Source organism: Dioscorea cayenensis, chromosome 20, assembly GCF_009730915.1.
Source record: "Dioscorea cayenensis subsp. rotundata cultivar TDr96_F1 chromosome 20, TDr96_F1_v2_PseudoChromosome.rev07_lg8_w22 25.fasta, whole genome shotgun sequence".
NCBI lineage: Eukaryota > Viridiplantae > Streptophyta > Magnoliopsida > Dioscoreales > Dioscoreaceae > Dioscorea > Dioscorea cayenensis.
This window is the reverse complement of record NC_052490.1, coordinates 29,133,809-29,151,224: the sequence shown is the minus strand read 5'-3', so window position 1 is coordinate 29,151,224 and position 17,416 is coordinate 29,133,809. Positions and strand designations below refer to the sequence as shown.

General features: G+C 34.0%; 1 protein-coding gene across 1 annotated transcript; it reads left to right on the top strand.

Annotated features, from left to right (window-relative positions):
• The first annotated feature begins 11,172 nt into the window (after nt 1-11,172).
• LOC120251695 lies at nt 11,173-12,199 on the top strand. The gene has a single exon (XM_039260313.1). The coding sequence runs from the start codon at nt 11,392-11,394 to the stop codon at nt 12,004-12,006; it is 615 nt and encodes a 204-aa protein (XP_039116247.1). The 5' UTR covers nt 11,173-11,391; the 3' UTR covers nt 12,007-12,199.
• The last annotated feature ends 5,217 nt before the right edge of the window (nt 12,200-17,416 follow it).

The window sequence follows — 17,416 nt, the reverse complement described above, 5'->3', positions numbered from 1 at the left end:
TTTTTTTTTTATAAGATTACCACTATCATGGTAATCTGGATGAACGCATATTTTAGTGGTAATCCGATTACCAACTTATTTGGTAATATTTCACTAAAATGGTAATCTCACATTACCATCAACATTACCGGTGCTACAGTACCAAACATGGTAATCTATCCAGATTTCCATTTGATTCCCGGTAATCTGAAAAGATTACCACGAACCAAATGCCCCCAAAAATAGAAATCACACCCTTTAGGTATACCCTAAATAGTCCATATACTATGATTTGATACTTTGTAATCCATGTACTTGCTTGTTTGGATCAATTAAGTATACTTGGGCAATGAAGGTTATGTTTGCTGTCTGATTTAGATAGTTTTTTTAGATTATAATATTATTAAAAAAACATTAAAACATTTTAAAAAATACTACATCCTAAATACTACTTCCCTAATACTTTACTGTAACGCAAACGCAAAGCCCTAACCCTCACTGTAACCCAAAGCCCTAATCCATCAATGAATCTCGACATAATCACCCTCATTTCATCCCCACTCAGACGCTCTCCATCGCCTTTTTCCGACACACACAAAGTCAACTTCCCCCCTCCCTCTTCTCACTTAGACGCTCTCCACTCCGTGAGATTTGAGGCGCAGTAAGAGCCACACTACAAGTAGAAGACCTCCATTCGAAGAAGACTTATTTGTAGAAGACTTTCTCGAGCCGTGGGGTCTGTCAGGAAGAAAGTGCTAAGGTAACAATGCTTATCTGACCTTATTTTAGTACTGTGTTTGAGATGTGTATCAAAATTAGTCTTCATGTTACTATCTCCACTCTATTAGATTTTTAGGGTTAGGAGATTTGTTGGCTTTCACATGAGCAATGATTTAAGAGCCCTATTAATTTTATATATGTCACACCACAATTGACATGTTCCCCATCATATATATATATACACACACTTAGGTAAACAATAGTTTAATATTATGGACAACTATTGTAAATGGCATAAATGACCCTACAACTTCCCATTCTTCTATGTGTTATAGATAATGTGTAAATCTTTGCTTGTGTGGCATATTGTACTATAAAATATAATGGACAAGTACATGCGGTGAGAGAACTCATACCATTTATTGAGCATAGGTTATGTGCTAGACACAACTATGTTAAATGGGGGAAGAAGCACCAAGGGAAAGAACTTCAAATGTTGTTTTGGAGTGCTGCAAGATCCACCACTAGGCTGAAGTGCAAAAACATTTAGATAGCATGAAAAAATTGAATGGATGAGTGAGGTTGTGGATGAATTTTTTGAAAAGTGGTCAATTGAAGGTTGGTGCAGTGCCTTTTTTAATGATGTAGTTAAGTGTGAGGTTGTAGATAATAATATGTATAAGACATTTAATGGAGTCATCTAAGAAGCTAGGAACAAACCAATCATCATTATGCTGGAGAATATTAGGGCAGGATAGTAGTAAAAAGAGAACATGTTAAGAAGTGAACAACACCCTGTTGGCTAAACATAATTTCTTAGATTGAAAAAGAAAATGTAGAGTGGAATGATGCTACAACCCATGAAGTGTATCGAGATGATTTGATGTTGCATGTTAGAGAGGAATATGTTGTAAAGATAGCTAATAAGAGTAGTTCTTGTGGGAAATGGGACAAATGTAGTATTCCTTGCCAACATACCCTAGCAGCAATAACATTTGAAGGATCAAATCCAATTGATTATGTCTCAGGCTAGTACAAGAAAGAAATTTACTTGAAGGCATATGAGTACCATGTTAATCCAGTTAAAGGAAGAATGCATTGGCCAACAAGTGAAGAAAGTCCTTTATTAGCACCTTTGGTCAAGAGGATGCCTGGTCGACCTCCCAAGAAAAGAAAGAGAGAACCATTGGAAGGTCAAAACATAAGTCATACAAGGTTTTCTAGGCAAGGCAAAGCCATGAGGTGCACATTTTGCCAAGCTCAGGGTTACAACAAGCTAGGGTGTCCACAAAGAGATGCACATGTAAGTTTGCTTGATTAATTTCTCTGTTAAGTATAATTAATTTGCTAATCATTATTATTGTGTAGGTGTCAGGTGATAGCCATCAGGGTGAGACACCTACACAAGGACATGTTGATTCTTCAAGTGGGTAAGAAAAAAACAAATCACAAGTTGGTGCTGGCCAAACATCTAGAAGGACTAAAGTTGCTGTTGTTGCACCAAGAAGGGCAAAAGCAAACCCACCTGTTAGTTATGGTCTAGTGATCACTCTCGGGGTAGGAATTAATTTATTTCATGAGTTGGTTATATGAGTGAATAATTTCTGCATTCCTTTATTGATTAAACATATAAGTCATAATGATTAAATATGTTAGCTTGGTGGGTTGTGCAATAAATATATTTCAATAAATTGCTAACTATGCTAACTATGTGTTCTAGGGTGTTCATACTGGTGCAACTATTGTTGGAAGGGAAATGGTACAAAATGATTCCTGCCTCACCATCACTGAATTGCTTGTAATTACTACTCTCAATTGATTGTTTCAACCTTTATCAGCATTATTAGCATTGAATTCTTTGTTGCTAATATATGTTTCATGTTTCTTGGTGGTTATAATTATTAGAACTCAGGAGAAGGAATATTGCTGAAAAGAAACAACTGACAAGACATCTAAAACAATAGATTATCCAACATAGCAAAGCATAATAGATGCTCCAACAGAAGCAAGCCCTTTACCATGAAACAATGAAATAGTTGTCTTAGATGGATGTGGTCCACTTGGTTTTTTTTGTGGTTTGAATCTGTAGAATTGACATCAATCTTGATGACATACTAGGATGGATGGTTAATTGCATGTTATTTTGTAAGCAGGAAACTATTTATTTTGTCAAGAATGAATTAACATGGAATTTATGTAATCACTATAACCACAAATGAAGTTGCATTGTTCAGTTTGTGAAATTGTGTGATTGATAAACTGCTTGTAATGACTGTGATGATTAATGAAGTTAGAATGTTAATTGACAAATGTTTGTAATGACTGTTGAATGTTAAATTTTGGCGTCTTCAGGGTAATGATTGTTAATTGTTAATTGACAAATGTTTGTAATTGACAAATGTTTACAATTGATAAACTACATGTAATATAATCTCATTATTTTCTTGAGGGTAGATTTTGGTGTTACTGTTAAATGAAATGTTAATATTGGAGTGGATAATTCCAAGTTGCCTATTGAATATCATTACAAAGAATTAAAAAAAAAAATTCAGGCCAAACTTTGCATTCACATAGAGAAACTTAAAAAATATTCTTATACAAATGTACAAAAGTTTGCAAAACCTCAAGAAATTTTTAGTAATTAAAACATCAAAATAACAATAGATTCTTGTACAAATTTCCCAATTTCCCTAAAGCATGCCAAGCATTACGCCAAATTTCGGCTAAAAAGTTCTTCTACAAATAAGTCTTCTTCAAATGGAGGTCCTTCTTTGAATGGAGGTCTTCTGCTTGCGGCATGGCTCTTGCCACGCCTCAGATCCCAGGGGGTGGAGAGCGTTTAAGTGAGAAGAGAAAGGGGCAAGTCGACTTGGTGTGCGTTGGAAAAGGGAGGTGGAGAACATATAAGTGGGGATGAAATAAGGGTGATTACGACGAGATTCACTAATGGATTAGGATATGGGTTACAGTGAGTGTTAGGGCTTTGTGTTTGCATTGCAACAAGGGTTAGGGTGAAGACGGGGAGAACTGAGGTTATTGGATCAGGGTTCAAGAGAAAGAGATTTGATAACCTCAATTTTCGTGTTTAGTATTTTTTTAATGTTTTAATTTTTTTTAAATAATATTATAATCTAAAAAAAGCCACATAAGCCAAATCAGACAGCAAACATAACCTCCGTTGCCCTGGTATACTTAATTGACCCAAACAAACAAGTACATGGACTACAAAGTATCAAATCATAGTAAAAGGACTAAAAGGGCATAGTCACCTAAATAGAGGGATCATTTAGGGTATTCTACCCACCTTTTAGGTAACAGTAAGCTGGTAACATGAAAATATTGCTTGAGAAGTAATATGGAAAACATTACCATGTTTGGTACTGTAGCAATAATAATATTTTGGTAATGTGTAATCAAATTGCCATGGAGAAAAAGGCCCATCCAAATTACGGGGGAGGATGTAATTTTTTTTAGAATTTCTTTTTAATTTTGTCCTCAACTTTTCAAGCTAATTCTTTTCGTATCCTTTCTTCAAAATCAAAACCATAACACAGCCTCCACAAACCCACACAACCTTTACAGTGATTACTCATGACTGTCAGCCTCGACGTCATGCCGTTGATAAGATTTTAGCAGTTAGCCTCGTCATCGAGCCTTTGATAAGATTTTAGCCGTCAGCCTCATCGTCGAGTCGTCACATTTTATATACGTTAAGTTGAGTGAAAATTAACATGTTAGTTAATGTATTTTTCAGCTTTTTTTATATTTTTTCATTGAGCCATGCATTTTGTGGAAGACAGTGTATTCAATTGTAATAATATTATATTGGAAGGTGTATAATTCTTTGGGATAATGCATTCTTTAATCAAGCTTGTTGTGATATGCAGTTTATAATGATATATTGTTATTTATGGGACAAAAAGTTTAGTTGAAAGTAGCTTTATTGGTGGTTGATGGATATGCAATTTTAAGTTGAACTTATTGCAGTCTTCTTGTTGAAAGTTGAACTTATTGTAGTCTTGTTGTTGATGGATGAAATTTATTTTTTTCATAATTATATATTTTTCATGTAAAAAATTTATTTAATTTTAAATTTTAAATACAAAGGTATTTGAGAAAATGTGTTACAAAATTCATTTTAAATAGGGAAAATTATTTTTTTATCCCCCCCCTTTCCCTCTCCTCCACCGAAATTTCAAACCTTCCCAAACAGCCCCTGTAAGTTATGAATACCCCGGACAACCCTTCCGTTATTGTTTCACTTCCTTTTTGCCCCTTGTAGATCAATCGGACTAGGTCTACGTTGTAAAATTCCATTATTACCCTTGAAAATGGTGGGAAAAAACCGTCCAATCACATCATGTTTATAAAAATTTTGCATTCCTGTTTGTTTTTATTAAACAAATTTTGGAAGACTTCTATTACCTTGGAGTGTTGGAGTTTTTCAATTCCTCCCCACTTGGTGTGTTGGAGTTCTGCCGGTTGCCCGAGAAGGTGGCCATCTCTTCCTTGCCCTCACCTTGATTCACGAGAGAAGCCCTGTGAGAGAAAGTAACAATTTATTTTTCATATAAGCCTCATTTTAATATCATCTCGGTGAAATAGAGTGACAATTTATTTTTTGTAGATATATTATGGAGAGTTTTTATGCTATCGCTAGATACAAAGGGAAGATACGAGTGCTAGTGTTCATGGCGTTGACTTCTTGGGAATCAGTGTTAGCGGAGATATGCGAGCGATGGGGTCTCGATGTTTCCCGTGTCAGGTTGAAGTTTATCACACATGATGCACATCAAACGGTTTGTCAAATAGAAAACAAGGATGACTTCCAGCGCATGTGTCACGTGTATGCCCCGTTCAAATGAGCTGCAGTCGATCTCGTTTGTAATGACAATGATTTCTTCTCATTGTAAAGTTCGGTCTTTTAGAAGATGTCTAGTAATGACAACCTTGGAAAGGAAAAAGATGAAGAGGCGAAGAGAGAAAAAAACCGGTGCCAGTAATGGTCCAGTAATGGTGTTCTCTCGGGATTACCAAAAAAAAAACCACTTCCTCTCCAAGCGGAAAAAATTATTGCAGGCAAGGGCGTATATGGTCACACCATGTCGGACTTACCACAACTTCCCATGCAAGGGGTAATTTCGTTCAAAAAATTCAAAACTAACTCTGTTAATCAACGTTACATGCCTGGGGGGTTTCAAAATTAATGTATTCAAAAGAAAGGGGCTTTTAGGAATACTCAAATTTAGGGGATAATTTGTGCATATTGCAAACTTAGGGTGTTTTTGGCAATTACCAGTTTTAAATATTATAATTTAATTTTCTTTTTCATAAGAAATTTAAATTTAAAAATTTAAATTTCTCAAAATTTTAGATATAAAGGTATTTTAAGAAATTTGGAACATTATCGATACGATTACTACCGCAAACCAAACATTGTCAGTAATATAAGTTCCTAACCAAACACGGTTATCACACATTACCACAATATTTCTGAGCAGTGATATATATCATTACTGCGAACCAACAGGTTTATTATTGTCTATAAAAATATTCTATATATTCTCTAAAATTTGGCACCAAAATTGACATTAAATTTTAAACCCTCTTTCATTGTGTGGGTTTTTTTTTTTTTATTTACAAACCCAACAAGCACACATACAATCAAAAGTGTGTGCATAGGAGCAATAACAGTTTGCTTTTATATATATATATATATATGAATACACCCTCATTGATTCAGCCGATATGGGGATTGTGTTATAGCATGCTCCCACAGCATGGGTGTCACACCCACCCCTTCTACTGAGGTAAATGTGGCACCCATCAGTTAAAATTCCCTTTTAACTGGAAACTGACACCCTGCTTTAAACAAAATCAGACCTACAAATCACAATTTACAACTTCACACCAAATACAGGTTCAAATACAGAAATACAATAAATACAAATACTCAAATTTGCGGGTACAACCGCTACAAGATCACCACACCAATAACAAGAAAGAAAGAAAGAGGGACCCACTGCAATCCTGGACTCAACCCTGACTAGCGCTATACTCAATCAGGTAATATAGGGTCCCTCCTGCAGCTACAGCACATTCAGTTGGTCGGTAGTGGCTTAATAATTTCAAATATTTAAATACAGTATATATAAAGTATATAAATACCAACTGCTCAAATAATTTTCCAACTTTTCCAAAATACCATAATTCTAGCAAAAATACAATCTTTAAAGAACTCTTGAAACATAAATTCAACATAGATCAACATCAATTTGATTTTCTCGAAAAACACAAATTTCGTGAGAGATCGCCTCATCACAATTCAAAAAAATAACATAAATCTCAAATTCAAAAATACAAAGAATACCCAACACTCACCCAAAGATAACATGGTCTAGAAAACTCTCTAAACCTTTGCTGCGGGTCAGCGGCTAGGTTCGGAGCCGTCAAGGAACTCATGTCCTCACGTTGACCCATCTGGCTCACTCGGTCGACCCCTGCCACTCGATGAATATCCGATCGAGGCTCTACACTCCCACCGAACCGGCCCTCGTAGTAATCAATACCCGGGTCCACCACGCCACCTCTAAAGGTCGGCCCGTGGGGACCCACTCATCGCAGAGTCGGGCCTTAGCCCGTCACCATCAAAACCATCAAGTAAATACAGAATAATACCATCTCAGTATAAATCATAACACGTGATCCTTTTTCCGGGACAAGTATTCACATCACGTAAATAAACATTATTTTCCACAAAGCCAATGCCAAACGTATAATAATGCATAATACCAAGAAAGCTCGGATCCACGATACCATTCCTATACCGAGAATGAAAACCAATTCTATTAACAATGCCGATAAAAACATCTTTAATATGCTCACATGGTTTCGCAAATCACTCCAAATCAAAGCATATATACCCATCAAAAAAATAAATACAAGAATTGAATGATTAAATCACATATACATGTATTTTTTTACTATTCACAAATACGTATAATTATACAAAACGAATGTATCAATACGGTTATCATGAACATCAATGGCAAACAAATATACGTGATATTTCAACTATATATGGAATCAAACATGATAAAATGAAATACTTAAACATTTATTTCCAAAAATACTAGCCATTAAACAATTATTTTCAAAAATAATAATAATTAATCAATTATTTAAAAATAATAGCCACTACCAACTCACCTGGTGTCCTTGGGTTCCTTCCTAGGCCCGAACTCTCTCCTAAGCCCTCGAACAACACCTAACAGAATAATATAACAAAATAAATACTACATTTAAACTCAAAATAAAATACAAAAAAAATAATAATAGACTCTCTATTGGCCCACTCACTCCAATCGGTTAAAATCCGACCTTGCATAATCCAACTGGCTTTCAATTGTATTTAAACAAACTCAGTTTAGGCTAAACACTGCTGAATCAATCTGAACCAATCTTAATTGCACTGAACCAAACTTAATTTTACTGAACCAGCCTTGAACCAACTCAATTCTTACACAAAATCCATTGAACCAACTTGGTTCAGTCCAAAATCCTTAACCCAAATCAATTGAACCAAACCCAAACCATCTCAACTTGATTTGATCAAACCCAACTCAACAAAACCAATTCAACTCAACCAATTTCAATTTGGTTAAACCCAACCAGTTCAATCTAACCATCATCATTAACACCTTAATCATCATCATCATCAATTTAATTAACTAAACCAAACCCTAATCTCGTGCTACATGCTGATCGCTACAAGAATCCGTAAACATCTCCAAATCTTTCTCCTTAAAAACCCTCTAATTTCTCCCATTTCTTCATTTTAACTCTCGGGATTCTGTAGCAAAAATGGTGGAGAAGAGATGAACAACACAAGCTTTCTAGATTTTTTTCTCAATTAACTCTTCAGCCGAAATTCACTTTTAGTCCCTCAAAACTTAACTTCTTACAAAAACAGTCCCTGAAAAAAACCGCCCAATAGTCCTTGAGTTATGAAATAGTATTCTCAAAAGGTCCTTTCAAATTATCCAATGGTCCCTGGATTATAACACAATATTTCAAAAAGATCCCTCCATCTTACCTTTTCAGTCCTTGGTTTTCAGAAACATTTTATATCAATCCTTTTCATTTATTCTTTAACCCAAAATCTTTTAAAAACTTTTACATTTAAGTCCTTGTTCTTTTCACTTGGGTTTCTCACCAAAATTACTCTGTACAAAAATCTTACTGCAACTGTAGTAATACCCTGAATATATTTTCCAACAGTTATCCACAGGTTCAGGGTATTACAATGGGACTCTTGGCACTATTGCCAAAGTCTCACAAACCAAGTCTTATACAGTGAAACCAATACTGTTGGACCAAAAGCCATTTGGTCACTTTTTTTTTGTAAAATTTTAAAATTTTTTTGTCTTTAACCCACAATTTCGTAAGAAGCACAAGCTCGAGCTAGTCTAGTCAATGTGCTTCGATTTTATAAAAATAGAGTATTCTAAAAAGTGTAATTTTTAATGTACATAAAAATTTAAATTTGAAATAACTTACTTAGGTAATCCAAATATCTCTTACTTTGACCCACCCAATTGATAAAACATATTTGCCGTATATTAATAAATATTTTATTTTCATATAGAAAATAAAGAGAAGAGTTTGATAGATGAAAACGCAAGTAATACTCTTAGTTAAGTAAGTATGAATCAAGCTTATTATTCTAATGGAAAAAAAATAATCTTAGATATTCAGATAAGGGGTTCTTTCTAAATATTAACAATTCCAAATTAATATATATCATTTATTTTTCTATAAAAGCAAAATTTTCAGATTTTTATAATTAATTGATATAAAATTAAAGCATAACATTAAGCATATGAAATTGATGATCAACTTTCACAATTGCGTGTTATAAAACAAAAAATACATCTTACACTCTATATGATCTAAATTATTTATATTAAAATTTAAATACTTTCCTTACACTATCAACAATTATCTCAAATGCTATCAACTTAAACTATTAAAGCAAAAAAACAACTAAACTCACATGACAAATAGTATGCATGTGACATTAATGTTCAAGCATACCCCATACATTATACCATATAAATTTAATGTTTTGTATAAATATAATTTATGACAATATAGACAGATTCGCATTAATTATTAGTATATTATTTCAGCACAATACATTATATTCAATACAAATTTTTTTTCATAATTTAAGGATACGGCTAATTTTTATTTACTAAATTAAATCATAATCTATGATATAAACACATCTTGTTTTTTAAAAACTAAAATCTCACCGTTGTCTATAAAAAAAAAAAATAATAACAAATGAAAGTGAAAATCTAAAATTGGGTAATAAAAATTGACAATTCCCTATGTTAAAAATTGAATATAATAGAGACGATTAGATTTGCCAAAATTATGTTGTGGTAATAAATTCCAAAATGTGTTTAAATAGGTCTTAACTTGATCATTATTGACATGGATTCAATCTGAGCCATGCCTTGACTTTGTTACCATCCTAGATTTAAAAAAAAAAGCACATAATTTAAAATTTCCATATGAATTTTTAGGTTAGGTACCAAAGGGCTTATAGCTTAGTTATACTTGGCCGCATGTGAAAAACAAGATTGAGACATTCAAAAGTCTTGAGTTCAAAACTTGTTGAAAATATGGGTGGTAACATATATTGGTACGGGCTTGCACCCCAAACTCCTTGCTTTTGACTAAAAATGCACCGCCTGGATGATTAATTTTTGGTCCTTGCGCACACCCCTGATTTATATAATATTAATCACTTTCATAAAAAAAAAAAAGTTAGGTCAAATGACTCAAATGAAATTCATGTCACATAATACTCTAATTATCAAAATAAATTAACATGAACACTTTGTTCGTAGATGTGACTAAACCTAAATAAAATGAGCATTCCTCATCTTTGACCAAATCAAAGAGGTGGATATGATGATGCAAGCTGAGACTCCAGAGAAATTAACTAGCTAAATCCACAAAACGAAGCTTTACAGTTATGTTGTCTCGGTTTAAAACCAAAAATTGTTCAATTTTTATTTTGCATTTTTTAAGCTAAACTTATAAAAGTTCATAAACCAAAAACCCAATATGGTAATTTTAACTAGTTAAAAAAAAAAACACGCTCTGAGTTACTTCAACTTACTTTGTTATCTTACATATATTCCTTTTAATTTGGCTCAGTTCAATTGGTTTAAATAAGTTTTATTTTTCTACACAAATACGATGTGAGTTAGAGGTATGCGCACAACTCAAAATGAATAATCAGTTGTATGTCCGCACCCGGTGTTATGAGATAATGAACTACAAGCTCACACATCACGTCTATGGATCTGTTACCACCACTAGATATAATGGGTTTTAAATTGGAGCAATGAATATCACATGCAACACCTTTTTAGGGAACACATGCAACACCTTTCATAGTGAAACCAATTGAACTACTCTACAAATCCTTCACCTTTCAAAGTCGAGCCAATTGGAGTCGAGCCAATTGGACTGCACAAGAAAGCCTTTGGCTCCTTAAAATACACATCCAAAATATCAATATACAATCATTATTATTATTTAATAAAATAATACAAATGATTATTTTATTAAAGTTGAGCTAAGTGTGGTCCTTACTCTTTTTTGGGGCATGTTATGGATCATCAGCCCCTTCTCCTCACCTCCACCACCATCACCACCACCACCACCGCAACCACAACCACCATCATCATCCGTCTCTCATCCATCCTCACCATCATCCTCCTCTCTCTCTGGGCCAACCATGAATCCTCCAAACTCTATCTCCAAACCACCATCGTCCCCTCCACTCTTTCCTCCCTCTCCGGCCACCACTTCAACCTCTTCTTCGTCTCCAACGGCGCCGCAGACCGCCTCATCTATACCTCCATCCACTTCATCCAACACTCTCTCTATGCCAACCATCTCCTCCACTCCAACATCCCCATCTTCCACGCCACCTTATCCATGTCCAACCACAACCTCACTGCAGATGTTACAGTAACTCCAGCCAAGCTATCCAACCATTTCATCATCCATTTAAGCCCCAATTTAATGACCAAACCGGACGTGAAGGCGGCCATGGCTGGTGCCATTCACCGGGGAGTGGCCCGTGTTTGGTTGCTCCACTGTGCCGGCGAGGCTCTGCCGTCTTTTGTTTTGGACGAGATGGTTGAGTGTTTGGCGGCGCTTGCAGGCTTCTCTGGAGGAGTGAATGGTACTTCAAAGGAGGAGTTTTGTTTGGAGAGATGAGTTTGAGGTTGTGCACCGGGCGGCCGGCGCCGGCCATCGGTCGTCGGAGGGGGAGCGGTTGAGACAAGTCATGTGAAGTGCTAAAGTGGTGGTTGTCTTGCCAGCTCTTGCTTGATTGTTGTTGTATAGTATGATAATTATTTGTAGGTCCCTGAGTTTTACTTTTCTTTTATTATTATTATTTATTTATTTATTATCCTTTGTTTGTGTGTGAAAAAAAAAATTATGGCTCTAATGAGTCCTATATAGCCAATCTGTCATTTTTATCCCTTTAATATAATTTGTCTCTAAGAGATCTATCTCTTTTAACATGTGAAAAATATAAGTAATTCTTTTTAATATAATTTATCTTTAGAAGAGACTTATATTTTTCAAATGTTAAAATAAAAAGATTTTTTAAAGACAAATTATATTAAAAGAATTAAAATGACAAATTAACTATGTTAGAGGTACCAAATAAAATATTTTATCAAAAAATTATTAGTTATTTATTTTTCAATCAGATGCTTATAATTAAAAATATATATATACTTTTCATATGAACCATTATAAATTTATTTACTTATTAAAATAGTGATAATTGTCACTACAGTAATAATAATGTAACGAATAAGACACTTCAATTTTATATGAAAAGTCAAAAATACATTTATATTATTGAATGTAATAATAATAAAAGATGCGTGTTTGAGTGATTTACCAAATTTAATAATGATTTTAAACTTATAAATGTAGTATATTATTTATTATTATTATTATTATTATTTTAGCCGAGGTGGTTGATTGTTTGGAGAATTATGTTTTGGTCCTAGAATTAGTTGATTTGTTGTTTTTGAGTCCTGATTTTGTCCAATTATTAAAATTCTTGATTTGTTTTGTTATTCAAAGGGAGGGCTATGCAAAATTTTTGATGCATTAATTTTATTGGTTTTTCAGAGAAGAGACTACTGCTGAATTTTATAATTAGTTTTTTTTTACAAAATTGCATTTTATTGTTGCTCACTCAATAGGAGCAAGTGCGGCTAGTTTTTTAATTCATGTATTATTATTATTGGCATTTGGCCAACACTTACTTGTTTGGTTCTTTTAGGATAAGACAAATGGGTCACTGATGTGGATGAAATCGACTTGGATTGATTTTAAATATGGTGGGAACAAGCAATTTATTATCATTGTTTGTATTAACATATAAAGAGTAATGACACCAACAATAATAAAATAAAGAACATGAGAGCAAAAACATAGCCAACCATAACAACAAAAATTTAAAGAAAAACACATAAATTCACTTAAAAATATCAAATTAATATTGTAAATTGAATACAATGGTAGTGAGTCAATTTGTTAAAGTCATTTTATAATAAAACTATAAAATATATTTAAATAAACTTTGTTCAATTATAAAATTGATTGATCTGAATTTAGTCCACGTTATGCTTTTTCTCTTATGTTTCTTAATTGTAATTTGATCACCTAAATTTTTTAAACATTTCTATATATATTTATGAGAGGAATTCTTTCTCTACACTCTCAATGGCAATGCTAGACTAGGCATTATATATCTTATATTCCAAAAAATTCTCATAATTTAAAAATTACATAAACACTATCATGAGTTTTAGTCAAACAAAATATTTAGATAAAAAAGTACAACAATTTTGATTATAATTAGTTAAGATTGTGCAGATGCAAATATAAATTATATCTTGATAAAAAATTCAACTAAATTATATTAGAATGTGAGTTCATGGAGAGATAAGGATGGTTCTAACAAATCATGGAGTGATAAGGTTGATATCTCACAGAGTAATCTTAAATTGCAATCGAATGTGGATAGTGACAAGGAGTCTCAAGTTGTAACAAATTCAATGAGATAAGATTACTTTAATTATTTGATAGGATGAGTTTGTTTAGTTTGGTTTTTTCATCTATATATAGTTATGTATGGTAAGCTGAATAAAATTAAAAATCAAATTCCAGCATTTCATATTTTTTTCAGTTCTATTTTTTCTCTTGGTATTAGAGATAAACGATTCTGCTTCATCACCATCATGTCTTCATTATCTTTAAATGTTGGAAACTTTGTCACCTTAAAACTCACACAATCCAATTATCCACTATGAAGAGAACAAGTATTAGGATTAGCAGAGAGTCAAGATTTAGTTGGACATCTCACCACAGACACAATAGCTCCAGCAAAATACTCTGCTACATTCTCAACCACTACTACAAAAAACACTACATCACAATTGACCAAGGAATTTATTACCTGGCAAAAGTCTGATCGTCTTCTTCGAGGCTGGATTATCGGAACTCTCTCTGAAAAAGCTCTTGGACTTGTTATTGGCTTAGACACAACACTTGCAGTTTGGGAAGCACTCAAAGATGCTTATGCACAGGATTCTCAAGAGCGAGAATTCACTCTACGACAACAACTGACCTATCTTCGAAAAGATGATAACAAGACTATTGCAGAGCACATTCAGATTTTTAAAGGTTTGTGTGACAACCTCGCTGATATTGGAAAACCAGTACCTGATAAAGAAAAAGTTTTCTGTCTTCTCACAAGCCTTGGCCCACAATACGAAACCTTTACGACAATAATTTTGAAACCTCCAAGATCAACTTACTCTGAACTGATCTCTCAACTACAAAATTTGGGTCAACGTCGTAATTGGCTTTTGAATCAACCAGAAGTGTCTTTTACTTCTCATACTCCACATTTAGCATTTTATGGCCAGCAACACAAACCATCTCAAAGCAATATCTCAAGAAATCACAGTAGCAGTTTTAACTCTTCATGCTGTGGATTTCAGGCACAGCAGTTCCAAAACAGAAATATGAGCTCTTCAAATAATGCTACATCAGTCACACAACAACGACGACCACCACCTCCAGGTGAACGTCGGCTGACAACGGCAAAACGAGATCTATATCGGAACGAAACATGTCTGTATTATGGTAAATCAGGTCATATTGCAAAAATTTGCTGGTGGATTCCAAAAAGAACGAATCAGAATGATGAGCTTCCACAAGCGCTTGCAGCTCTTACCTTAGACAACTCCATTGTCGACACTGAATGGACTTATGATACAGGTGCTTCGAATCACATGACAGGAAATCAAGGTATGTTGACTCATCTTCATAAATATTTTGGATATGATTTAATCATGGTTGGAGATGGTTCATCTCTACCTATAACAGGTAATGGAAATTCATGTATAAAACAAAAGGAAAATGTTTTGTCTCTTCATAATGTTCTTTTGATTCCAGCTTTAAAGAAAAATTTGCTCTCAATAAGTCAATTAACTTCTCAATTTCCTGTTAATTGTGAATTTTCTGATGTTGGTTTTTGTATAAAGGTACGACAAACAGGGCATCCGCTAATAATAGGGAAAAGGAAGGGTGATTTATATGTGTTACTTACTGTTCTAGAAGCTCACTTCTCTTATCGATTCACGTCTGGGACTGCAGAAATTTGGCATCAACGTTTAGGACATCCTCAAAATTCAGCTGTTCATTTATTAAAAAATAAAGGTTTGATTTATGTTAAAGGTTCTTTACGAATTGATCATTTATGTGATAGTTGTCAACTAGGAAAACTAAGTAAACTTCCTTTTTCTTCTTCTGAACATTCTAGTATTGGTATTTTTGACAAGATTCATTGTGATTTGTGGGGACCTGCTCATGTTATGTCTATTAATAAATTCAAGTTTTATGCATGTTTAGTTGATGATTATTCAAAGTACACTTGGATTATCCTGTTACAACACAAATCTGATTTTTTTTGCTGCGTACTTAGCATTTGAAAATTATATTGATAGACAATTCAATAAAAAGATAAAAGTCTTTCACTCAGATGGTGGAGGTGAGTGTGTCAACTCTTAATTATCATCTTTTTTTCTTGCGACCGGTATTATACATCAGATTTCTTGTCCCTATACTCCTGAACAAACAGGTATTGTTGAACGAAGACATAGAATTATACGTGAATTGGGCATGACAATGCTATTTCATAGTCATGCACCATTGTTTTTATGGGTAGAAGCTTTTACCACAGTTGTTTTTCTCATGAACAGGTTGCCATCCTCATCTCTTCAATTTGACACCCCATATTTCATGTTACATGGCTCTCATCCCATTTATTCTTCGCTTTGCGTGTTTGGTTCTAAATGTTTTCCATATACATGGGATACCAAAAAGAATAAATTTGATCCTAAGTCTGTTTTGTGCGTTTTTGTAGGATATAGTGAAAAGCATAAGGGATATAAATGTTTTCACCCACCAAGTCGTAAATTCCTTATTTCCCATCATGTTGTTTTTGATTAAACTGTTTTTCCTTTTAAATATGCAGCATCTTCTACTAATATGTTACATGTTACTAACATATTTGATTTCTGGTTATCTTCTTCTTCTGCTGTGTCTAATGTTATAGGTTCTCCATCTTCATCATCAAATTCCACAATTCCTCTTCATTCCCTACAATATTCAGATCCTGTCATCAATTTATCCTATGATATACCACCTATCACTGCTGAAACTACTGGTGCTAGTCAGTCTCTTACTAATCAAGGTCTACCAACGCCAGTGTCACCACCACATCACCCCCATTCATATGATCTTGACTCTACTCCTTCCACGACAGCAATAAATCATCATGTAGAACCAACTCCTCATCCCATGGTCACAAGATCTAAGCTTGGAATTGTTAAGCCTAACCATAAATATGCTTTAACTGTTACCTCATCAATTTCCATTCCTCGTGAACCAAAAAATGTTAAAGCAGCTCTATCACATCTTGGTTGGACGACGGCTATGATTGATGAACTTATTGCTTTGCATCAAAATGACACTTGGAAATTAGTACCACGAACTCCATGAAGGAATGTCATCGGCTCCAAATGGGTCTTTAAGACCAAACTTAAACCTGATGGTACTCTCGATCGTCTTAAAGCCCGCTTGGTTGCCAAAGGGTATCATCAGGTAGATGGTGTTGATTATACAGAAACATTCTCTCCCGTGGTTAAACCAGGTATAATTCACTTAGTCTTAACCGTTGCCCTTGTTCACCATTGGCCAATTAGACAGCTAGATGTAACAAATGCTTTTTTACATGGATACATTCTTGAAGATCTATATATGGAGCAACCACTAGGTATGTTTGATCCACAACATCCCACACATGTGTGTAAACTTCAACGTGCCTTGTATGGCTTAAAACAAGCTCCACGTGCATGGTTTGATAGACTTAGTAAATTTCTCATTTCTTATGGTTTCTTCTGTAGCTTGGTTGATCCTTCTCTTTTTATTTGTCACTCTTCTCATGGTCTTTTGGTTCTACTTCTCTATGTTGATGATATGCTTCTTACAGGGTCATCCTCCGACCTTGTGACTTCATTTATTCAACTTT

Bases quoted from the DNA above. Each gene is read 5' to 3' on its own strand.
- LOC120251695 (XM_039260313.1), top strand. From the start codon at position 11,392: ATGGATCATCAGCCCCTTCTCCTCACCTCCACCACCATCACCACCACC.